Here is a 24,273-nt window from a genome sequence, read left to right on the forward strand (position 1 = left end):
CTTCTGAAAGAAATAATCACCTTAGTTTCCATCCCTGAGGGAAACTAACGAGAATAAGAACAAGATATGAAACCATTTGCAGGCTCATGTCAATCTTTCTGACTCAACTCTTTCTTCAGTTTTGTTTTTTGAGACAGGGTCTCGCTCTCTTGCCCAGGCTGGAGTGCAGTGGCAAGATCACAGCCCACTGCAGCCTCAAACTCCTGAGCTCAAGTGATCCTCGACCCCAGCCTCCTGAGGAGCTGGGACTACAGATGCACACCACCACGCCCGGCTAAATTTTTTGTAGAAACAGGGTTTCACCATGTTTCCCAGGCTGGTCTCAACTACCGAGCTCAAAGCGATCTGCCCGCCTCGGCCTCCCAAAGTGCTGGGATTACAGACATGAGCCACCATGCCCAGCCAGTTTCATTTTTAAGCAAAGCAACTCAATTTCTTACCCCTGGATGATGAACTTTACCCCTACAACCTTCTGGATATCAACTTGTTCCAGATAAAGTGTGTAATCCTGGAATGGAATTCCAGTATCTGTTGCCAAAATGAAGTCTGCCCCCACAGTGCCAGAATCTAGAAATGATGCAAATAACAACTTCATGGGCAATATTTGCTCCTAGATTCACAGAACCATTGCTTCCAATCAGCACTGTAAGGAACACCCCACCAAGGAGAGGCATGTGTGAGCAGAGCCTGTTCTTGCCATATCCCAAATTCTGCTTGATTTAAGGAGAGGCTTTCCGTTGCTACGGTACTTTGCCAGATTCCTAGGTGACCACCCCAAGTGGCCTGTCTGAATCTGTTGCCTTTGATGGAAGATGAGGCCAGAGCTCAGAACAGGAGTTGTTGGGGCTCGTCCTTAGACTATGGCAATAATCACAAAGCTCTAAAGCCTAGGGAGTGGCCACAGCCCAGAAGGCTGGCTGACTCATTGACAGGACTACCAGACCTATACCATCTCAGGTAGAACAGGTTCTTCTGCCCATCCATTCAGCACTCCTATTTTCAAGGCCAAACAAAATTGGGAGAATGGGGCCAGGCACAGTGGCTCACGCCTGTAATCCCAGCACTTTGGGATGCCAAGGCAGGTGGATCACCTGAGGTCAGGAGTTCGAGACCAGCCTGGCCAACGTGGTAAAACCCCGTCTCTACTAAAAATACAAAAATTATCCGGGCATGGTGGTGAGCACCAGTAATCCCAGCTACTCAGGTGGCTGAGGCAAGAGGATAGCTTGAACCCGGGGGGCAGAGGTTGCAGTGAGCCGAGATCGCACCACTTCACTCCAGCCTGGGCATACGAGTGAAACTCCGTCTCAAAATAAATATATAAAACAAAATAAAAATAAAATTGGGAGAATGGATTCCAATATCCACACTCCTGAAACCCTGTTTCCTAGCACTCCCTAAGCATCCTATTACAAAAAAATGGTTAAGTTCTTAGAAAGAAACACAAAGTAGGAGTCAGGAATCTTTGGATTTTAATCCTGCCTCAATCAATACTTTGCTATGCAAGGCCTTAGGTAATCCACATGAAACTCTCCACCTTGTTACTTCAGCTACATAGTACAAATATGAGAATGAAGGAGAAAGATCTTCACTCAAAATGTATTAGAATTCATTTTTTTTGAGACAGGGTCTTGCTCTGTCACCCACGCTGAAGTGCAGTGGTGTGATCTTGGCTCACTGAAATCGCCCCCCAGACTCAAGCAACCCTCCTGCCTCACCCTCCCAAGTAGCTGGGACTACAGGTACATGCCACATGCCACCATGACCAGCTGACTTTGCTTGTTTTTTGTAGAGACAGGTCTCACTATGTTGGCCCGGCTGGTCTCAAACTCCTGGGCTCAGCAATCCTCCCACCCCTGCCTCCCAAAGTACTGGGATTACAGGTGTAAGCCACTGCTCCCAGTCTCTAGAATTCTTTTTTTTTTTTTTTTTGAGATGGAGTCTCACTCTGTCACTCAGACTGGAGTACAGTGGCACAGTCTCGGCTCACTGCAAGTTCCGCCTCCTGGGTTCATGCCATTCTCCAGTCTCAGCCTCCCGATTAGCTGGAACTACAGGTGCCCACCACCACGTCCGGCTAATTTTTTTGTATTTTTAGTAGAGATGGGGTTTCACCGTGTTAGCCAGGGTGGTCTTGATCTCCTGACCCCGTGATTCACCCATCTCGGCCTCCCAAAGTGCTAGAATTCTTTTTAAACTAGCTGGCTTGATACTGAGCATTCAGTGGACTGAAGACAAAAGAAAACATTATTAACTATCACCATCATTATCATCATCATCAGTTATTCCAGCTCTACCTTCCCCTATCTGAAATACTAGGGATTCAAGGACACTTAAAACAGAGACACTAAGCTCCTAAAGAATAGGTCTATGCATTCCACTCATGCCCAGCATATTGCTTGAGCATATGACTAGTGTTCCCTGTTGATGAGAGAAGGCTGAAATGAATGTTCCACTTCCTGCCCATGGGGATCCTCATTTAGAAATGCTTTCCTCAAGATTCTATGAGAAAACAATTTCTCCCTTTACAGGTAGGCAATCCAGTTTCTCTGAAAACACCTGATTTGTGGTACCTCTGTAACCCAGACTTTCAACCAGCTGAATGTGAGACGTAGGACCTGGGCACTTATTCCTGGATAAGAAAACAATGTGAGAAGGAAAAGGAACAACCACTGCTCCATTAATGTGCTAAATCACAAGGCTGCTCCCACTCAAATCAAGTGCTAATACCTCTGCAGGTTGGGGGGCGGGCAGAGAGAAATCCATGGAGGTTGGCCAACTTCCTGTGGGTAAAAGGGTTGGAAGAGGACTGAGGCAGAAACTGAAAAGCCACAAGCTATATCATAGATGGGAGCCTGAGAAGACCATCATGGATTTCCAGACAATTCTGACTTTATCCTTCCCTTAGAACATCACTTGAAGTGGCCAGGCGCAGTGGATCACGACTGTAATCCCAGCACTCTGAGAGGCCGAGGTTGGTGGATCACCTGAAGTCAGGAGTTTGAGGCCAGCCTGGCCATTATGGTGAAACCCCATCTCTACTAAAAATACAAAAATTAGCTGGGCGTAGTGGCAGGCGCCTGTTATTCCAGCTACTCAGGAGGTTGGGGTAGGAGAATCGCTTGAACCCAGGAGGCGGAGGTTGCAGTGAGCCAAGATCACACTACCATACTCCAGCCTGGGTGACAGAGTAAGACTCAATCTCAAAAAAAAAAAAAATCACGTGAAGCAGAGATCTTATCCCTGCCCCCTCCCCACCAGCTTTAGAAATGGATAAAATAAGACCTTAAATGGACTAATTCACAGTTTGATAAGACTTTAAACAAGATACAATTCAAAGTGATTCCAAATGGTGTTACCAGGAGCACCAGAAGGTCTCAGGGGATCCTACAGGGTAAAGAGGCGATACCAAGGGGCTGGGCCTCTACATGCCAGCCTTACTTGAACCAGAGCAGCCCTACTTTTTATGGGTTTTTTTTTGGTACATAAGATTTAATTTGAAAAAGGGTCATGTTGCTTAAACAAACTGCTGTAGGTCAACGTTCTCCTTACAGACAGGAAAAACTTAGGTCCACAAAGGTTAATAGACTTTACCAGAATCAATCTCCTAACCTCCCCCAAAGAGTGCTTATCCCACTTACCTAGCACTGCCCCTCTGCCAGTCAAAAAAGGAGATTAAACTAAGATAGATAAGCATCGAAGTAGTTATCCTAAATGAAGTCTAGCAACTAACTGGGAGGTAGAAGGTTACTTCAGCAGACACTCTGCCTCTCAAATAGTGAAAACGGAAAAGAATTAAGACAGGATCCACACCATTCCTTAGTTTTAGTGCTGGACAAATTCAGGGAATGAGAGGGATTAGGGTTCCAGGAGGAAGGCCTCAATTGTTCTGTTCAAGATTCTCTAGGGCAGAAGATCACTATTTCTTTGATGCAAACTCAACTGGTAATTTCTGCTTATAGCTTTCCCTAACTTAAAGAAACATGGAAGGTAAATTGTTCCTAATTAGTCGAAGCCTACATGCCTCCACTAATTATGTCTGTTACCTGAAAGGGACTCTCCCTCCTACTCACAGTCCTCTAGATCCCAAAGTAATTCTCACCTGGGGCTTCTAATAATGTAGCTAGTTGTAGCCTAGTGAAGAGAATAGGAGGATGATAGAGTAGTTACAGATTTACAGCCCCACACAGGAGCTAGTTCAGAGAGCTTTCCTCTTGCCTCTCCATTTGAAACCCTGAACTCTTTTTTAGGTTGTGTATGGTTTTAAACAGGGGATTCTCCAAGGAACTGAACCTCAAAAGAGGTAGAATACATGATAGGATAGTTTTTAAGAACAGTGGTGCCTCGGCCCAGATATACGCTTATAGAGGAAATACTCTAGTCAGATGGAGAAGAGATGAGAATTTCAGAATTACCAGAGCTAGGTGCTAGAGTAAGATAAACAGTGTTTATGCCCCCACAAGGTGAACAGGGGAGATGCATAGGAAAAGAGGGAACCCAGAAATTGGTTCTGTGGAAACTAACGCCAGGGGGAAGGAACTCCAGCTATGACTTGGGGTTCTTCTAACTTTGGATGAGAGGCAATAATTCCAAATAGGGTCAATATTGTCCTCCAAAATCCTCTTTCCTAGAGTTAAGAGACCATGGAATAAGGAGGGTTCCTACTTTACTGGCACCAGGGAATGGGAAAGTAGGTTAAACAGCTTCAACTATCAGCTGAGAAAATGCCTATGTCAGGACAACTCTTTGTAGGCAAACTGGTATAACCAGTCAAACACTTCAATGGTTCCAGATTAGCAAATTAAAAACAAGGATTCTGCTTGCCCTATCTCAAGAAGAGGGAGTTTGAAAGACAGAAATCACTTAGTCCCCTCAATTTCCTTCTCCGAAGGCTCTGTCTCTTAAAGGAAAATAGACCCTCCCCAGTTGAGCAGAGCTAAGGGTATCAAAACTGGTCTTGTACATCCCCTTCTTGACCCAGAATCAAAATTGCTACAAGGATACTAAGATATAATATAAATGTCCCTTTGTTAAAATTTTGATTCTACTTACTGGCCATATTAGCAAAAACCAAAACAAGTTCTGACACCAAAGACTCACCCATTTCTGGTAGTAAATACATGAAGAAGGACAGAACACTGAACATGTTGAGTTTAAGCAAGAGAAAAAGATTATGAAGAAAATATTAAGTCAGAGAAGAGCAGTACTGTCTCTAGATCCTTGAGAGCCTCCAGCAGGTATGCTCAGGCTCAGAGCTGGGGGCCAAAAAATCTACAATTTCTCCGCTTCAGAGGAGGTGAGAAGTAGGATGGTGTTCATGCCTTAGATAGTGATTCTTTCCCTCCTTGTTTAAAAACTAGAAAAATATATCAGTATTACTTTGCTGACTCTTTAGACAATGTGACTCACATTTTTCAGAATATCTTTTGGCTTCTAAAGCTCAATATGGGGGGTTTTCCTTCCCTTCTACCTCAGATTTAACTTCTGTGTATAACTGCCTCCACCCCAACAATCTCTACTTCAATGAGCCCAAGTGTTTTTATTCCCTACCACTTCAATTCACTTTCTTCCTCTTTCCAGCAACCTTATGTTGCCCTAAATGGCACTTCTCAACTAGGTTTGAGCCTGAACCATGAAAGTAACTTCCCAGAAGATCCAGCATGCTCTGACGATTCCAAGAGCTGCAACTAGAGCGCTAAATCAATGACTCAACAGTATAGGCTCAGAAGCCTGGTGCATGTTAATTTATAAACAGGTAACAGCAAGGATGCTTTCCAGATGGTCAAGAGCTTAAAAAAAAAAAAAAAAAAAAAAAAAAACTGAGGAAAAAGGGAAGGGTAAATCACTCAGTCTCTTCCAATAACAAGTAAATGAACAAAGTCTGAAGATCAAAGTGAGAATGATGCAGATCCTAGATCCTAAATGGGAAATTTTTTCATACCAACTGCTTTTCCCAACAGAACCGTGTTAGCCAGGGTGGTCTTGATCTCCTGACCCCGTGATTCACCCATCTCGGCCTCCCAAAGTGCTAGAATTCTTTTTAAACTAGCTGGCTTGAAGTAATGGGAGAATTACTGTCATTCCCTCAGCAGAAACTAACATAAAGGGACTCTTTTTGGACTCTCTTCCCAAATACAACTTACCCTTTCCTTTCTCAGTGGCCTTCACTTCTCCAGGCTTCTGCTCTTAAGAGTACAAAGAAAATCATCTGGGTAACACTAAAAGCCAAAACTGTCTCATTGGTATATCTTATAAATCAATTCTGAAATTTTCCAGTACTCTCAGTTTCCACAATCTCAAACCTAAGCTTCAGACATCCTGGAAAAAAGCCATTAGCATTTAAAAAGCCTTTAGTCAACCCAGCACGGTGGTTCACACCAAGGTGGACAGATCACTTGAGGTCAGGAGTTTGAAACCAGCCTGGCCAATATGATGAAACCCCATCTCTACTGAAAATACAAAAATTAGCGCAGCATGGTGGTGGGCACTTTTAATCCCAGGTATTCAGGAGGCTGAGGCAGGAGAATCGCTCGAACTCGGGAGGCGGAGGTCACAGTGAGCTGAGACCACGCCACTGCACTCCAGCCTGAGTGACAGAGCGATGCTGTCTCAAAAAAAAAAAAAAAAGCCTTTAGTCTAGTCTAGTTCTCTTTCTCATAGAATTGACTGCTTAAACTGCTTTAAGCCTCTCTGGTGGTTTCCTCCCACTTCCTTCCTAGTTTAGGATCATCTAATGATGGAGCCGGGTAGAAAAATATGAAGACATCTATGATTCCAAAATAAAGGAGGAAAGGGTAGGTAGAAGATTCAGCAGAATTTCAGTAAAATGTATAACAAGGCTGAAAGGACAGGCTTTTTCTCACTTTTCTTACATATCTCTGGGATTTGGATTTACCTGTACCAGACACTGAGCCATCTCAGTCACTTGGCTTTGCAAAACTCAAGAGAAAGCATACCTCCTCACTTCCCATGGAGTATCCACCCACCAAACATCCCTGCTGGGAGAAAACTCACGTAAAGGCAAAGAAGAGTGTCGTAGCTCCCACTAGGAAGATGGCGGCTGCAGAGACCGGGACATACTTGCTGGGTTTGAATCTCTTTCCAGACTCTGCGGGCATGTTGGAGCTCTGATGGGAAATCTGCCCTGCCGCATAGCCCAGGCCCACACAGCGGCAGAACAGACAAGAAAATGGGAGGAGGGAAGCAACAGAAAGGAGTACAAAAGGAAACCAGGGAAACAGAAAACTTTATCACCCTTCCCCCTCCCAAATAAAGCCAAAGGTCAAAAGATCTCAAATGAAGGAAAGCACATGGGAGGGGGAAAGGTGATTCCAAATGATGAATAACCACCTCTCCAGAACAAGGCAGAAGGGAAGATTAAGAAACACAACTTGTACAGTTTAAAAATTGGAGACAAACAGTAGGCTGTACACATGCAAATGGTTGCAGGCGGAAAACATGGACAGTCAGACAGATCAAGATACAGCTCATGGATGGAGGCAGGTCTTCAAAAGAAGGGGAGAATATCAGGGTATGGCAAAAAAAACTTTGGGCAAAGAAAAATTCTTCTGAGGAGATACTATAGTACCTCCACAACTACAGTTCCATAAAATGTGAGCTGCACCTAAAAGAGGCGTGCCCTGTGTTTCTATTTCAATCCAAGAAGGAACCTGAGGCCCCTTCCAACTTTTAAAGAGGAGTTGTGTTTACTGCAGTCTTTGTCTCTTTTAGGTAGTCTTCTCAATGCCACCACTCCCACACCCTGACTTCACCAGGGCTTGTAGTCTGGCAATGGTGGTTTATTTCTCTCTTAATGGCTAAAGCTGGATAACAACTGTTGTAAGTTTGAGTTGTAAATCCTTTTCTTTGAAGGGGAAGGAAAACAGGGCAAGCTTGTCTGTCTTCAATCTCTTGTAATTCTCAAGCCCTTTAAGCGCTCTGTTTCCTACAGAGTTCATGTAAAACTAAAGGGAAACTTAAAATCCTTGAAGCCATGTTCTTCCCAATAGGCAGAATAAGATGAAGAAATCAATTCCACTTGATGACACTTAAAAAGTTTACTGTGGATGAAAACGAAGTTCCAAAGATGTCCCTGTTTCCAGACTAGTCAATGTCTCTTATCTTTCTTCAGTCTTCAGCTTTCCAGATGCAGAGTTCAACCGGGTTATTGTGCCTCACCTGGAGAAAAACAAGTATCTTTATCAGAGAATTCTTTCAGGGTATTTCTTAGACACCAAGGCTAAAATTCCACAGGCTGCTGTTAAAAAGTACTTTCTGAAAGAAAGACTGTTTTCCATTTCACTTACAAGTATGTGGGTAAGAAAGGACTCTGAATTGGGAGGAAAACTGATTCAGAATCCTTTGCTCTGTTCAGACTGGAAGGAGAACATGGCTTAATCTGGTCAAAGGTCATCAAAGGACTAGTTCTTGTAATGGGCCCATCTCACCTGACAGAGATGGTAGTAACAAATACCAAGAATATTAAAACCACAAACAAGGGCACAGCAGTGAAGGGCAGTCCTAGAACAAAGATTTCTCTTTGGACAAGAAGAATGTTTATTGCTATAGTGAAAAAAGAAAAAATTAACCTCAAAATTAGGAAAGCAAGTCTCATTTTCTTTCTCTGTGTGTTTCTCTTGCTCCTCTATGCTTTTTAGTTACAATCCTGAAGAGGCAGAGGCTGATTTTTGGTCTTCTGGAATCACCCATTAGAACACTGGGTAAGAAATGTTCTTGCATAGAAAGGCATGATGCCCTCTATGAGAAACTGAATAAAGCATAGGGTTGGTCCTTTTTTCCCAATTCAACAGTTTATTATTCCTATATTGGCCTAAGGTAATTGAGCCCCACCTGCCCAATATGATTAAGAATAACAATGACTTCTGTTGATGACAGTAACAAACTAACACCAGCATCTTAGGATTTTATAAGATGCTTTTCATCTGGTGATCTCAAAGCACTTTACTCACATTATCTGGTGACGCAGTCCCTTATCCACTCTTTAAAATTGAAGGCTACAGAATGCCTGAGGACATTCCACTGAATCACTTGAGGTTCAGAACCCAAGAGGTCACATGCCCCTTTGGTGACACAAACCCTTTCTACCTTTTCATCCACTACCTGCCCAGCGATGATAACTTGGAATCTGCAAGCCAAAAATTTTAAGTTAGAATTTTAAAAGTAGTTTTATTCCCTTCTCTACTAAAAATACAAAAATTAGCCAGGCAGGCGCCTGTAGTCCCAGCTTACTCAGGAGGCTAAGGCAGGAGAATCACCTGAACCCAGGAGGCAGAGGTTGCAGTGAGCCACTGCACTCCAGCCTGGGCGACACAGCAAGACTGTGTCTCAAAAAAGAAAAAAAGAAAAGAAAAAAAAAAATTCAGAAGATTCAGATAACAAAATATAAATGTGTCCTATAATTTACCGCTTCCTCTCTCACCTGTGGCATGGAAAGCAAAGGTGCCTTCCCTTATGATTCATTTCTTTCTTTAAAATGTGAGTTTCAGAGGGCCAAACAGCAGTATTAGAATACAGTGAGCGCCCAGAAATTCTAAGAAATTGTTATAGTCCTAGAAAACATAAATCCTCTCTAGTCCCTGATTTAATGATTATTTAACTCTCAGTTTCCTACAGGAATCAAAGCCTAACATTTGGAATGTAGGCCTCGGTAACTTTGTTAACAAAAGCAAATTCTTGGTTTGTAGACAATCTGTACTTTGTTTTTTTTAAACAGTTTCCCTCTATCACCCAGGCTGAAGTGCATGTCACTGCAACCTCCACCTCCCCGATTCAAGCAATTCTCCTGCCTTGGCCTCCCGAGCAGTTGGGATTACAGGAGGGCACCACGACGCCCAGCTAATTTTGTATTTTTAGTAGAGATGGGGTTTCACCATGTTGCCCAGGCTGGTCTCGAACTCCTGACCTCCAGGTGATCTGCCCACTCACCCAAAGTGCTGGGATTACAGGTGTAAGCCACCCTGCCCAGCCAATATGTACTATTAAAGAAACTTTTCCCTCAAAATCCCAAAGACTAGAAAAGATGGAAAATTACACTAAATTTTATCTAGAGTAGAATATCATTTAGATACTATATATTATTTCATATATTTTCCACAGGAAAAAAGTCACATGGACTAATACTGACATAGCAATACAGAGTCATGAAAGGCCATGCAATTTTGGGAGTATAATACTGGGAATACAAAAGAGATCCACATCTGAGATGCTTGGGGGGGCTACACAATAGAAGGGAAACCATAAAACCTAAGAATTTACTGCGTATAAATAAAGATGAACCAATTCTTAGCAGAAGGATATGCTGCAGATAGTAGGATGAAACCACAAGGGTGAGCGTGGTTCATCAGAGTCAAGAGTCCGAATCCATACTAGTATCAAAAAAGTAAACAAGAATATGTATGCCGGCCAGGCGCGGTGGCTCATGCCTGTAATCCCAGCACTTTGGGAGGCTGAGGCGGGCAGATCATTTGAGGTCAGGAGTTCGAGACCAGCCTGGCCAACATGCCAAAACCCTGTCTCTACTAAAAATACAAACAAATGAGCAGGGCGTGATGGCGCACGCCTGAAATCCCAGCTACTAGGGAGGCTGAGGCACAAGAATCGCTTGAACCCGGGAGGTGGAGTGAGCCAAGAACGCAGCCACTGCACTCCAGCTTGGGCGACAGAGCCAGACTCCGTCTCAGAAAAAAAAAATAATAATAATATGTATGCCATATTGAGGCACAGAGTAAACTATGAAATGGAAATATGTATATGTAAAACAATACAGGATATGTGGTTTGAAGGCTTTAATAAGGTTTAATACAGGTATTTCCTTAAACAGGTGGATACCAGCAGTACCAAGGACAACACAACTATTTTTTGTTGAAATAAGTGGTGTAACAGTAATAGAGTAAATCTAAATACACAGTAATGGAGGTACCATGGAATAATTCACATGTCAAGGTATGGGAGAAAGAGCCAAGAAGTTTAATGTGGGTGTTATCATTATATACCGAGATCGTAAAATACATGGCAATATAATTTTGTAAACATTAAGTTTATAGAAAGGGTGATAATGAGCATTCTGAAGATATTTGATCCAGGACAGAGGAATACTGAGATAAAAGGATGATATGAAAATGTTAGATCAACTTGCTCAAGATGGCATTAACCAGGAAGTGAAGAATCCAAGGCAGAAAAATAGTCTAGAGTATAACATATATGTGACCCTACAACTGCCTTCGTAACTTTTAGCAACTTTCTTACTTCTTATTTCAGTGTTTCATTTGGCCAAGTGGGTAAAACACTTTCCACCTCCCTGCCCCAAAAAGAAATTTACATAGGTAAAATATTGACAAACGCATTCGAGTTCCACTTTAAAAAGTACAAAGTACTAAAAGCATGGAGCACTCGGCTGGTGGCGGCAGGAGGAGGACGCGGACGGGTGAGAGAGAACAGGTAACAGAATGAAGCTTGAGCCAAAATAAGTATCAGCAGAGTGGAGCGAGGGAATCGAACCGCAGAGCGGTAAAAGGGAAACAGCCCCCGGTCCCCACCACCGGACGGGGGCAAAGAGAATCACCCGTTCGGGCAGGACTGACGACCGCTGAAACCGAGGAGAAGGAATCCACGGCGGCCAGGCCCACCGAGGTTAAGAGAGCGGGCAGCGGGGACCGCAGAGCCCGAGGGCGCAGGGCCGGGGGCGGAAGGGGCGGCGGCTGGGCGCCAGGCACCGGGGACCGTGGTCTCGAGCTGAGTGGCCGGCTCTAATCCGTTCCGAGCCCTGGTGGCCGTAGATCCCCGGCCTCTACTCGTCGTCCGTTTCCAGGGCCCACGGGTCCCGCCGCGGTTGGAAGACCCGGCCCGGAGGAGAAATGGGGCCTTAACCCCCTCCCCGTCGTCGGTCCCCCTTCCCTAGAGGTCACCCTCCCCTCCCACCTCACTGGTCCGGCACTTCCGGTTCCGCAGGCACCGGTGTCCTCGGCACTCACCCCCTAGCCCGGTGCTCGTCACCACCACCGTCGTTGTCACCGCCGCCTCCCGGCAGTGCCGTCCTGCCTCAGAGAAGCAGCGCGCGGCCCCCGCACGCTCCACGCCCGCCCCGCTGCCGCGCGCTCCCGCCAGGCGACGCTCGACTCGGAGCCGGCGCGCGGCCGTTGCCCTCAGTGCCGGGTCTCGAACCCTTCCAGCGTTCCCATTGGTTCCCTGGTCCGGACTCGCGCGACGTCTCGCGCGGCGCACGTTTGTCTCATTCATGCGGCTCGCGCTGCCGCGCCCACCCCCGCTCACTCTCCCATTCACCCATATCCCCCACCCCGACTCCGATCTGGGGCGTGCGCGCGAACCCTGGCGACCGGGGCGACCTCGCGTTCTGATTGGCTGCAGCAACACAGCGTCGTACGCACTCGAGGAGACGAGAGCGCGCACGTAAGGCCGTGGGGTTGCGGGGACGACTAAGAGACAGGGATTGGCCTAATGCACAGGAGTCAGGAATGAGGAAATGGCCAGGCGAGTCTTCCCTTCTCCTGCGTCCTGTTGTATTCCCACTGAATCCAAGCAAAAACTCTCGGAAAGAAGAAAAGAATTATGTGTGTGTACTGGAAGTACTCAAAAGCAAGCAGCCACCTTCTCGAATTCAGCAACCCCTCTCCCAGTGAGGTGGTACAGTCCAGACAGGCTTCTAGCGCAGCCAATTACTGACGGAGTTTCGCCGCTTCCTGCTTCAGCCCCTTCGCGGCGGATTGGCCAACCATTTGGCGACTAGGCCTGCCTTTTCTCCTTCCCACCTCCTTTTTTTTTTTTTTTTTTCCAGACGGCGAAAACTTTATTTAAAACAATCTTGCTGGAGAAATCTTCAGTCCGGCGAGGTCGCTGGTCCAGGCAGAATCCAGGATGATGGAATGCTCTGGGCTTTGGTCCCACATGAAGGGGACGCCCGGACTTGAAGAGCCATTGTAGGGCGAGTCTCCTGCCAAGGGCCGGGGAGGGAGATAAAGAAGAGCAGGCGCCAGCCTTGGAGCCGTAGCGCTAACCGTGAGAGGGAAGCCTAAGGAGCGCGCGACCTGAGGCGGTGGCAGCACGCTCCCGCACCCGGCGTGCGAGCCGGGAGGTGAACTCTCTGAATTCCATTAGTTTCCCACTGCCACAGGTGGAGTGGGCGCCCGCATCCCTCACCTCACCCAATCCGAGAATACAAAGCTGGAAGCAAAAGGTTCTCTAGGTCCCTGGCGAGCTCACTCTGCATAGGTCACAGTGCTACGCTTTGCCCTGATTAGCCCAAGACAGCTGTGAACCCAATAGCAATGCCACGTGTTCTCTCCCCGTTCAGTTCGAGGCTGTTTCTTTTTTGGAAAGCAACTCTGGCTATTACATAATGGCCCCTCAGAAAGGTGTTTCACGAGCCACTTCCCTGAAGCCGAGGCCCCTCACCTGTCTGTAAAATCCTGCCTGTCCTCGGGTTTGGTCTCAAATGTTGCTGGCTTTACTGTGGTTCTGACACTTTAGTATTAGGCAGCAAGGTAAAGGAGAACTACCTTCTCCTGTTTTCTGGAGTCTAGTTCCTTCTCTGACATGGTATATATTATCAATTCTAGTTTATTCTTGTTAACAGAGTCAAACCAGCATTTATTGCAACACACTTGAGAGTTCTTTATAACGACTTTGTATTTTTAAAACTCTTTAGACCTGGCCTGGCGTGGTGGTTCACGCCTGTAATCCCAGCACTTTGGGAGGCCACGGCGGGCGGATCACGAGGTCAGGAGTTCGAGACCACCCTGGCCAACATAGTGAAACTCCGTCTCTACTAAAAATACAAAAATCAGTCGGGCATGGTGGGGGGCGCCTGTAATCCTAGCTACTCGGTAGGCTGAGGCAGGAGAATTGCTTGAACCCAGGAGGCAGAGGTTGCAGTGAACCGAGTTCAGACAACTTCACTCCAGCCTGGGACACAGCAAGACTCCATCTTAAAACAAAACAAAACAAAACAAAAACCTCTTCAGATCATATGAAAGGTAAATGTAAGGCATTATTGAAGATACAATATTGGTATTTCATTTTTGATTTTTTGAGAGGGAGTCTCACGCCGTCACCCAGGCTGGAGTGCAGTGGCACGATCTCAGCTCATGGCAACCTCCTCCTCCCTGGTTCAAGCAATTCTCATGTCTCAGCCTCCTGAGTAGCTGGGATCACAGGTATGCGCCACCACACCCAGCTAATTTTTCTATTTTTAGTAGAGATGGGGTTTCACCATGTTGGCCAGGCTGGTCCAGAACTCCTGACCTCAAATGATCCTCCCACTTTGGCCTCCCAAAGTGTTGGGATTACAGGCATGAGCCCGGGTGCCTAACCTGATATTGGTATTTTCTACCTGTAAGCCATGTTTCTTTAAGTCAGCTTTCATTTTTCTGTTGCATATTTTTCTTGGATTTTTAGACTTCCTGATTTCCTCCACTTCACAAATTAGGCATTTTTACTTTCAGCTTCCTAAGAACTTGTAAATAGTGGTGTCTCTTGGCTAGACAGTGCTAAATGGAAAAAAAAAAAAAAAAATCAGTCTTCCACCATCCAACTGAACTCAACTCCCCTGGGATACTAGCTTGGATTGGCAAGCTTTCTTAGGTGGATGAGCACTAACAGAGGTATAATCACTATCCCAAAGTTGAAAGACCGAGATTCCACTTGTCCAGTTTTCCTTGGGATCACTCAAGGTATTTCTTGGAAAGAACGTTTAATAGAAGAACGTAAAGTTGAAAGTGCCAGCTACTTCTGAAAAGTATCCAGAGTAAAATCTAGGCTAAAACAGTGGGATATCCAGACCACTCAAACTTCAAATTACTTTAATATGTTTATCGATTAATACCTTACAGGTTTTTGTTTTTCTGAGACAGGGTCTGGCTCTGTCACCCAGCTGGAGTGCAGTGGAGCTATCTCAGCTGACTACAACCTCCCCCTTCCATTCTCAAACAATCCTCCCACCTCAGCTTCCTGAGTAGCTGTGCCACCATGCTTGGCTAATTTTTTAAGATTTTTGTATAGATGAGGTCTCACTAAATATTGCCCAGGCTGGTCTCGAACTCCTAGACTCAAGTGATCCTCCTACCTCAGCCTCCCAAAGTGCTGAGATTACAGGCATAAGCCACTGCACCCGGCCCTTTACAGTTTTTCTAGCGTAGCTTATCTACACTTTTCCAAATTGTCTTCAGTTGCATTTTCTCATGCCTATAGATGGCAAACCACTGGGTCATTTTTAGTTCAACTCACTAGTAAATAAACATGCAAATAAGGACAAAATGCTGCCCTAGGGTTTAGAAGCAGAGAGGAATGCCCTGCCTTTTAGCACCAAACAAACCAACAACCTCTTTATGTTTGTTTGTTTGTTTTTGTTAAGACAGGGTTTCACTCCTGTCACCCAGGCTGGAGTACAGTGGTGTGATCTAGGATCACTGCAACCTCCATCTCCCAGGCTCAAGTGATTCTCATGCCTCAGCCTCCAGAGTAGCTGGGACTACAGGCACATGCCACCCCACCCAGCTAATTTTTATTTATTTTTTTTTAATTCATGAACTATTTATTAAAATAACACATTTAGGGGAAAAAATCAATACAATGTCTACATCATCAGTGAAAACTATACCATCATACAAAAAAAGATTTTATTTGGAGAAACTTTTCTAATTTATGGCAAGTTTTACTTTCAGAAATAAAACCACAGAACAACACAATCTAATTCAATCTTAATGGCTGGCATGCTGAGCAAGGAATGTTCTTATTCTTTCTAGCTCCTTCTTTACACTGTCAGGTACCAGGGTTCTGCCTTTTGGAGTGATTTCAGCCACCAAGTCATCAACAGTAACGTGTTCGAGTCCTTGTTCTTTAATGACCTCTTTACAGTGTGCCTTCAACTGATCCTTCCAGCCTCATTCAATTAATTTAGCTCTCAGCAACTCTTTGAAGCGTTCTCTTTCTCCAGTTTCTATCAACTTTTGGTTAATCGCTCCTCTCATCTGTGCATCTTTGTTCATCTTGCTAACCACACTCTGGCTGCCCAGACTTAGACCCTCAGTAGCTTGGGCACCTAAGCACACAGAAAGCTAGAACACGCATTTCCCAATTTTTGTGTTTTTAGTAGATGGGGTTTCACCATGTTGGCCAGGGTAGTCTCCAGCTGCTGAGCTCAAGTGATCTGCCTGCCTCAACCTCCCAAAGTGCTGGGATTACAGGTGTGAGTCAGTGCTCCTGGTCAACTTCTTTGTGTTTAAATACTGCTATCTTTCTTCCTGTCCTTGTGAAATGTCTATGTGTTAAAGAGTAGTTCTTACCTTTGTGCTGTGGATCCTACCTCCTTCGCTCCTGCATTTTTTTTGGTGGGGGAGGGGGGGATAGGGTCCTGCTCTGTCACCCAGGCTGGAGTGCAGTGGCACGATCTCAGCTCACTGCAACCTCCGCGTCCCATGGACAATTAATAGCTCAAATTTAACACTGCCAAAAAACTTGACATTTTCTTCCCCCCTCCCTAAGTTTCCCTTGTCCCTCAGGGGACAACTCCCTGAGTTTCCCCAATCTCATGTCTAACCTAGTGTCTCTTGTTAAAAAAAATCTAGGATGCATCCTTGATTCCATCGTTTTCCTCACCACTCCATTAGGAAGTCCTACCTTCAGAATATCCTCTCACCAGCTCTACCTGTACTGCCCTAGTATTTCATCCCCCACCAGTTCTCACATTTACACTCTTACAAAACTCTCCTAATTCCTGTCCTTGCTTCTACACTTGCCCTATAACCCACTCTCTGCAAAGCAGTGATCTTTTCAAAATTTAAAGTAATCAGCCAGGCTAATCCCAGCACTTTGGGAGGCCGAGGTGGATGGATCACTTGAGGTCAGGAGGTCGAGACCAGCCTGGCCAACATGGCGAAACCCCATCTCTATTAAAAATACAAAAATTCGCCAAGCATGGTGGCACATGCTACTCAGCTACTCAGGAGGCTGAGGCAGGAGGATAACTTGAACTCGGGAGGCAGAGGTTGCAGTGCACCGAGGTCATGCCATTGCACTCCAGCCTGGGTGACATAGCAAAACTTAGAAGGAGAGAAGGAAGGTGGGGGAGGGAAGGGGAGGAGAGAGGAGGGGAAGGAAGGAAAGGAAGGAATAGGAAGGAAGGGGAAGGAATGATAAGAAAGAAAAAAGAAGGAAAGAGAAGAAAAAGAGAAAAAGCAGGAAGGAGGGAGAAAGGAAAGGAAAGAAAAAGAAAGAGCGAGAAGGAAGGAAGGAAAGAAAGAGGCATGGGAAGGAGGAGATCAGCCAGGCGCGCTGACTCACGCCTGTAATCCCAGCACTTTGGGAGGCCAAGGCGGGTGGGTCACCCGAGGTCGGGAGTTCGAGACAAGCCTGACCAACACGGAGAAACCCCATCTCTACTGAAAATGCAAAATTAGCTGGGCATGGTAGCATATGCCTGTAATCCCAGTTACTCGGGAGGCTGAGGCAGGAGATTCACTTGAACCTGGGAGGCGGAGGTTGCGGTGAGCCAGATTGCACCATTGCACTCCAGCCTGGGCAACAAGAGTGAAACTCCGTCTCCCTCCTCCAAAAAAAAAAAGAGATCAAATAATTACTCTACTTAACTACCCCTCCCCACTGGTTCCCATTGCTCTTAACAGTAAAATCCATTCTTAAACCAGGCACTGTGGAATGAGCCTGTAGTGCCAGCTACTCAGGAGATTAAGATGGGCGGATCACTTAAACCCAGAAGTTCAAAGCCAGCTTGGGCAACATAGTGAGACCCCCCATCTCTCTCTTTTTTTTTTTCTTTTGGAGATGGAGTTTCGCTCTTGCTGCCTAGGCTGGAGTGTTGTGGCGTGATCTTGGCTCACAGCAACCTCCGCCTTCCAGGTTCAAGTGATTCTCCTGCCTTAGCCTCCCAAGTAGCTCGGATTACAGGCATATGCCACCACGCTAGGCTAATTTTTTGCTTTTTTTTTTTTTTTTTTTTTTTGTATTTTTAGTAGAGACAGGGTTCCACCATGTTGGTCAGGCTGGTCTCGAACTCCTGACCTCAAGTGATCCATCCACCTCAGCCTCCCAAAGTGCTGGGATTGCAGGCATGAGCCCCCACGCCTGGCTGAGATCCCTATCTCCTAAAAAGAAAAAAAAAAAAAATCCCTGTTCTTTTTGAGACAGAGTGTCGTTCTGTCACCCAGGCTGGAATGCAGTGATGCAATCTCAGCTTACTGCAACCTCCACCTCTCGGATTCAAGGAATTCTCAGCCTCCCGAGTGGCTGGGGTTAAAGGCGTGGCCACCACCCAGAGCACCTGGGCCAAAAAATCCATTCTTCACCCCGGTTTACAAAAGCCCTACATTATCTGGTCTTTGCTGCCCCCTCCAGCCTCATCTTGTACAGTCTCTCTTGGTTCCACGCTTCAACCACACTGGTTTTTCTCTTCACCAAGCTCACCAAGCTTGTTCCTTTATTAGGGTTTTGCAGTTTTTTTTCACTAGGAAGGTTTTGCCCCAGACTTCACACAGCCATTTGAGTCTTAGTCCAAAATGTATGCTCAGGAAGGGCCTTTCCTGACCACCCAGTCGAAAGTAGCCTCTAGTTACTCTGTCTCATATCCCCCAAATTTAAGTCTCTGCATAGCACTTGCCTTTTTAAATGTGTTTATTCTATAATGTAAGCTCCATAAAACTTTTGTCTATCTTGTTCCCCATCTAGAATGGCTCCTGACAAACAGTAGGTCCTCAGTAAACATTTATGGAAAGAAGGAATGGATGAATGGCATCAGATACTTAAGTAATCCAAGTCCAAACCAGGGACACCAAACAATCATTTGCAAGAGATCGAAAAGAATGGGCTTTCCCAGCTTCTTACCACCTGAAAGCTCAAGTTATACTTTGACTTAGGGCCTAGTTCCAATCAAATAGACAAGAAGGATAGCTGTACTGGAAGGAAAATGAGCTATCTCTGGAAAATGATTAGATATGATGAAATCTCATTCCAAGGTTATCACCAGCCTCTAACTCCCCACAGTAAATCCAGCACTGACAGCAGATTTACCATCTATTTACCTAAGCGCAAAGGAAAGGGGAACTATCATAAGAACTCACAGCCAGGGCCAGGCGCGGTGGCTCACGCCTGTAATCCCAGCACTTTGGGGCGTTGAGGTGGGCGGATCACGAGGTCAGGAGATCGAGACCATCCTGGCTAACATGGTGAAACCCCGTCTCTACTAAAAATACAAAACAAAACAAAAAAATTAGCCAGGCACGGTGGCGGACGCTTGTGGTCCCAGCTACTCAGGAGGCTGAGGCAGGAGAATTGCGTGAACCCGGAAGGTGAAGCTTGCAGTGAGCCGACATTGCGCCACTGCACTCCAGCCTGGGCAGCAGAGCAAGCAGAGAGTCTCACACCTGTAATCCCAGCACTTTGGGAGGCCGAGGTGGGCAGATCATGAGGTCAGGAGTTTAAGACCAGCCTGGCCAACATAGTGAAATCCTGTCTCTACTAAAAAATATACAAAAAATTAGCTGGGCGTGGTAGCAGGCACCTGTAACCCCAGCTACTTGGGAGGCTGAGACAGGAGAATTGCTAGAACCCAAGAGGCAGAGGTTGTGAGCCGAGATCGCGCCACTGCACTCCAGCCTGGGTGACAGTGCGAGACTCTGTCACAAAAAAAAAAAAAAAAAAAAACTCACTTGACTCACAGGTAGGTTTCTTGCTTTTCCCCTCCTCTAAGCATTTTAGCAATAAATCATTCCAATGATGTTTCTATAACACTTAGAGGAAAAAAAATAAATTATACCAACTTCTATGACATGGCAAAAATATTTATTAAAATTATTTTTAAGTTTGAACTTTATTGGAAAGAGTCCCTCTAATTCACACTTTCATCCTAGATAAATGGGTAAGAACCCTATATGGAATATAAAGCATTGATTTTTAAAAACCACAAAGTAGCACAGTGAAAGAAATGCAATTCTCCAGGGTCTTAGAGAATTCAAAGTGGCATCTTAGGTAGTCTAAGCAACCAATTAGAGTCTCATGGTTTTCCTTTTGGTTCCAGATTAGAAGAGTCAGGTTACCACTACCTGTTTTTAGAGGTAGAATATGAACTTCTACTAGTCCACAGTTTACTGGTTAGGTGGCCCCAACAGAGTCTCTTATCTCAGCCCATCTGCCTCTAGGGGTGGCCAGAAGATCTCTATGTCCCAGGCAGCAAGGCTTCCTGCTGATCTCTACTTCAGATCCATGAACCGGATGTCCATGATGAGAAGGAAGTTCTTAGGCAGTGGGCGGGGGGCTGGAGACAGAACAGTAAACACCTGATGCTCCAGGTCCACACTGGTCACCACAATGAAGCCAGCTACGCTCGTCTCAGACAGGTTCTCCTCTGTGCCCTCGGCAGTGCTAACACTCAGTAGGTGGTGCACCATATCTCGCCCAGGAGTGACGGGTACTAGCTTGAGCTGATTATCCTCTTGAGACATGCCCAAAGGTAAACAGGAGTCTGGGATGGTGGGTGCCCCAACTTTGTAGATTTTCACATCTGAAAATTTGACATTGAAGGCATGGGGATAGAAACAGCCTCGGAATCCATAAAAATACTCACGGATACGCTCATCCCTACATTCCCGCCGGAAGTCCTTGGAGCGCTCCACCACACCCCCAGATTTAGGGAGCAGCACGGTGCGTACAAAGTGGGGGAGGTCCCGTTTCAGTTCGTTGTACAGTCGTTCTTGATCCAGAACCACAACGACATCCACCTCAAAAGCTGAGGCTGCATGCACCAGAGCCTGGTAACCAGAGCCCTTGACCCAGCCACAGGTGTTAATGACACAGCCACTCACAGATGCCCTTCGGTTCACCTCACACCTTTGGTTGAACACATCTGCTAAACGAGATGTAATCTGCAAAAGAGAGGATCCAGGTAAGAACAAAAAACCCAGACAAACCCATGGCTACTTTGTTCCTCTTTAGAATAAGTGCTTTTAGATATAAGAAAAATGACTTTTTTTTTTTGGAAATGGAGTCTCACTCTGTTGCCCAGGCTGGAGTGCAGTGATGCGATCTCAGCTCACTGCAACCTCCACCTCCCGGGTTCAAGTGATTCTCCTGCCTCAGCCTCCCGAACAGCTGGGATTACAGGCACTGGCCACCACGCCCGGCTAATTTTTGTATTTTCAGGAGAGATGAGGTTTTGGTTTCACCATGTTGGCCAGGCTGCTCTCCAACTCCTGACCTCAGGTGATCCACCTGCCTCAACCTCCCAGGTTGTGGGATTACAGGCATGAGCCACTGCACCCAGCCTGAAAAACTGACACTTTTAATGGCTGTAGTTTTGACAACATAACATGGATTTAATTTTTATGTTGCTGCTTCTACCTCCTGTATTATGCCGTAAGTAAAAATCTAACAAATTACTAAGAATAGATCCACAGAAATGTTTAACAATCTGAGACTGACTTATATTTGGAACTGCCTTTTCTGAAGTAATGCAGCAGAAATACCAGCTGAGAAAATGCAGTGTAAACTAGTAAACTTCCCCAGTTTCCTACCCTGATAGCAACCCTTCCCTCCACTTCACCTTTCTCTGGCTCTGACCTTATTATAAAGCTTGATGTTGGTGCCAGGAGTGGTGGAACCAAAATGATACACCAGAGGGGCCTGGATAGAGAAACCCTCTTCCACGTCTGCAGGTCGCTCAATGTAGAGGGCCCCCATGGTACCAGGGATGGACACAGAACCCTGGCCCACATCCAGCTCCACATAAGTGGGACGGCGGCCCAAACGCACTGCATAGTTGAGCAGAAGGCGACACACTGTAGACTTGCCCACATCAGTGGGGCCCACTACCATCACACGGGGACCTCGCTCTTCTTCCTTTTCCGCTTGCCTCCGCATCTGTTCCAAGGCTGTGTGAGTGTTGAGGTAAAGCAACATAGGAGTGTCCTTGGAGACATAAGCCACCTCAGTGCGGCCGCTCAGTTGCACAGAACAGCCATGCCAAGTGAAAACAGCCACCTTGGCACCAGCATCAAAGGTGAATTTCTTGTTTCGGGTCAGCTCTGTGCCAAAGATCTCTGCCATGCCAGTCAACAACTCCAACTGAACTGACTGAGATGCCTCCACCTCAAAGCGAAGTTCTGTTTCTCGCTCTAGTTCAAATTTAGTGGTTGGCTTCTTGTCATCATTAGCCTCTTCTCCCATCTCTTCTGTGTAGCTGCTGCGCCTAGAACACAAATTAAATATCAGACCCAATTGTAAGTCAGTCCTCTGTTACAAAAACATCCAATGGGGCCAGGTGTGGTGGCTCATGCCTGTAATCCCAGCACTTTGGGAAGCTGAGGTGGCTGGACCACTTGAGGTCAGGAGTTTAAGACTAGCCTGGCCAACATGGTGAACCCCGTCTCTACTAAACATACAAAAAAAAAAAAAAATTAGCCGAGCATGGTGGTGGGTGCCTGTAATCCTAGCTCTTTGGGATGCCAAGGCAGGAGAATCACTTGAACCCAGGTGGCAGAGGTTGCAGAGAGCCGAGATTGCACCACTGCACGCCAGCCTGGGCAACAGAGCAAGACTCCATCTCAAAAAAAAAAAAAAAAAGAAAAGAAATCATCCAATGGGCCAGGCACAGTGGCTTAGGCCTGTAATCCCAGCACTTTGGGGCACTGAGTTGGGCAGATCCCCTGAGCTCAAGAGTACAAGACCAGCCTGGGCAACATGGTGAAACCCCATCTCCACAAAAAATGCAAAAATTGGCCAGGCCTGGTGGCTCACGCCAGTAATCCTAGCACTTTGGGAGGCCAAGGCGGGCAGATCACCTGAGGTCACGAGTTCAAGACCCGCTTGGCCAACATGGTGAAATCTCGTCTTTACTAAAAAATACTAAAATTAGCCAGGCATGGTGGTGAGTGCCTGTTGTCCAAGCTACTCAGGAGACTGAGTCAGGAGAATCACTTGAACCTGGGAGGTGGAGGTTGCAGGGTTGCAGTGAGGCGAGATCGCACCACTGTACTCCCGCCTGGGCGACAGAGCTAGGCTCTGTCTCAAAACAAAACAAAACAAAACAAAAACATACAATGAATGTTTCCCCTTACCTTGCTTTAATTCTCTCCATATTTCTTATCACCATCTGTCTCACTATATATTATGTTTTCCCCGCCTTCCCATCCCAAAATGTAAGACTTGGGCATTTTTGTTTGCTACTGTATACTACTTAGAATAGAGCTTGACAGACTGTAGACACCTCAATACATTGCGTGAATTAATGTCTCAGACATCAGAGAAAAACCATACCTACAGATGGACAGAAGATTTAATTATATCACCCTCCATCACTCTATTGGTAAACTCCAGACTTGAGAAGGTAACAGATGCCCAGACCCCAATCATCTTAGTCAACAGGAAAGGGCGTCTGCAATACGGATGCAAAGCAAAGAACACCGGGTTTGAACTCAGAAAACAGCATAAGCCTCGGCTCTGTAACTACTAGTAGTGTCTTTAGACAATCACTTAACTTCTCTGAACCTTTGAAGCTGTCGACTGGAAAGCACTTACACTTCCTCAAATACAGTGTTGTTCTTGGTGTTTATAGGAATTGTGGGAGGAAAAAAAAGCACTTCGTAAACTAGAAAATGACAAGGAAACGATATGAATTATTTCTGATCCTGGACTGCAGCTCTAGGTTCAGCATTTGTCCCAACCTCCCCAGACACCAAAATCTCCCCGGACCACAAGGAGGCGACAGTCGCGTTCCTGCCCTTTTTTAACTCACCTGCGCAGCCAGGAGCCCAACAGGTAAACCCAGAAGGTCCTCCAGTGCAGAACTCAAACCAAACTACAAGCGGTTCTTGCCCAGACCCACGCCGGAAACAAACGCAGTTCCGCACTTGCGCTATGAAAGGACACGCGGTCGCACGCTGCCCTTTGGGACGTGTAGTTTGCCGGAACAGCCGAGAGCGGGTGCACTCGCTAAGCCGCTCGGCCTTCTGGGAGTTGTAGTCAAAGGATTGTTTTGAACTTGACGCCAAGGGTGGGAGGGGCGGCGGCCGTCATTATTCGTGAGGCCGGAGGGAGGGGTGAGGAGGCGTGGCGGTTGCGCCCCCGCGCTGGGCAGCGACAGGTCGAGGGACCTGGCTTCGGCAGTGCGCGTCCGCGGCGGGAATCTCGCCCCAGATTTCCTGCTCCCCTGCAGCGCAGGAAAGAGAAGGGAGGCCCGGAAGAGAGGGCGACTTACTGTCTAGGTCTAGGTCCCGCGACGGCCTGCTTGCCTGGACA

At 46.2% G+C, this 24,273-nt stretch overlaps 2 protein-coding genes, 1 long non-coding RNA gene and 1 pseudogene across 6 annotated transcripts in view; 1 reads left to right on the top strand and 3 right to left on the bottom strand.

The window, feature by feature from the left end:
* The window catches only part of ZDHHC5 (zinc finger DHHC-type palmitoyltransferase 5), a 33,106-nt gene extending 21,038 nt beyond the window's left edge, over positions 1–12,068 (bottom strand). Inside the window, exons 1-2 of one of the 2 annotated variants that reach the window (XM_002808070.4) lie at positions 11,991–12,068; positions 7,015–8,178 (exon numbers count right to left, since the gene is read on the bottom strand). In XM_002808070.4, coding sequence (XP_002808116.4) covers positions 7,015–7,118 — 104 coding nt within the window. In that variant the 5' untranslated portion in view covers positions 7,119–8,178; positions 11,991–12,068. Of the gene's footprint in view, positions 1–7,014; positions 8,179–11,937 lie in introns of both variants that reach the window. The other variant, XM_015114147.3, reaches the window with a different exon arrangement.
* LOC144334210 (uncharacterized) lies at positions 11,400–13,211 on the top strand. The gene is made up of 2 exons (XR_013403802.1): positions 11,400–11,457; positions 12,812–13,211. It is a non-coding gene; the product is annotated as an uncharacterized LOC144334210 (long non-coding RNA).
* A 2,327-nt stretch (positions 13,212–15,538) lies between these two features.
* Positions 15,539–16,105, bottom strand: LOC100430249 (transcription and mRNA export factor ENY2 pseudogene; annotated as a pseudogene). Its single transcript, XR_013403801.1, has one exon. The product of XR_013403801.1 is annotated as a transcription and mRNA export factor ENY2 pseudogene (transcript).
* Positions 16,106–19,802: 3,697 nt separating this feature from the next.
* On the bottom strand, positions 19,803–23,887 carry CLP1 (cleavage factor polyribonucleotide kinase subunit 1). 2 transcript variants are annotated; one of them, NM_001194783.1, is made up of 3 exons: positions 23,771–23,887; positions 21,790–22,225; positions 19,803–20,903 (listed from the first exon to the last, which is right to left on the bottom strand). In NM_001194783.1, exons 2-3 carry the CDS (start codon positions 22,201–22,203, stop codon positions 20,232–20,234), a joined length of 1,086 nt encoding a protein of 361 aa, NP_001181712.1. In that variant the 5' UTR covers positions 22,204–22,225; positions 23,771–23,887; the 3' UTR covers positions 19,803–20,231. The 2 variants fall into 2 exon arrangements, with proteins under 2 accessions (NP_001181712.1, XP_014969606.1); XM_015114120.3 differs by having other exon boundaries at positions 19,808–20,903; positions 21,598–22,225; positions 23,771–23,869.
* Positions 23,888–24,273: the final 386 nt, after the last annotated feature.

This window comes from Macaca mulatta, chromosome 14, assembly GCF_049350105.2.
Source record: "Macaca mulatta isolate MMU2019108-1 chromosome 14, T2T-MMU8v2.0, whole genome shotgun sequence".
Taxonomy (NCBI): Eukaryota; Metazoa; Chordata; class Mammalia; order Primates; family Cercopithecidae; genus Macaca; species Macaca mulatta.

Bases quoted from the DNA above. Each gene is read 5' to 3' on its own strand.
- CLP1 (XM_015114120.3), bottom strand. From the start codon at position 22,203: ATGGGAGAAGAGGCTAATGATGACAAGAAGCCAACCACTAAATTTGAA. The intron at 20,904-21,597 runs GTCAGAGCCAGA...TCTCTTTTGCAG, and splicing joins ACATCAAGCTTTATAATAAG to ATTACATCTCGTTTAGCAGA.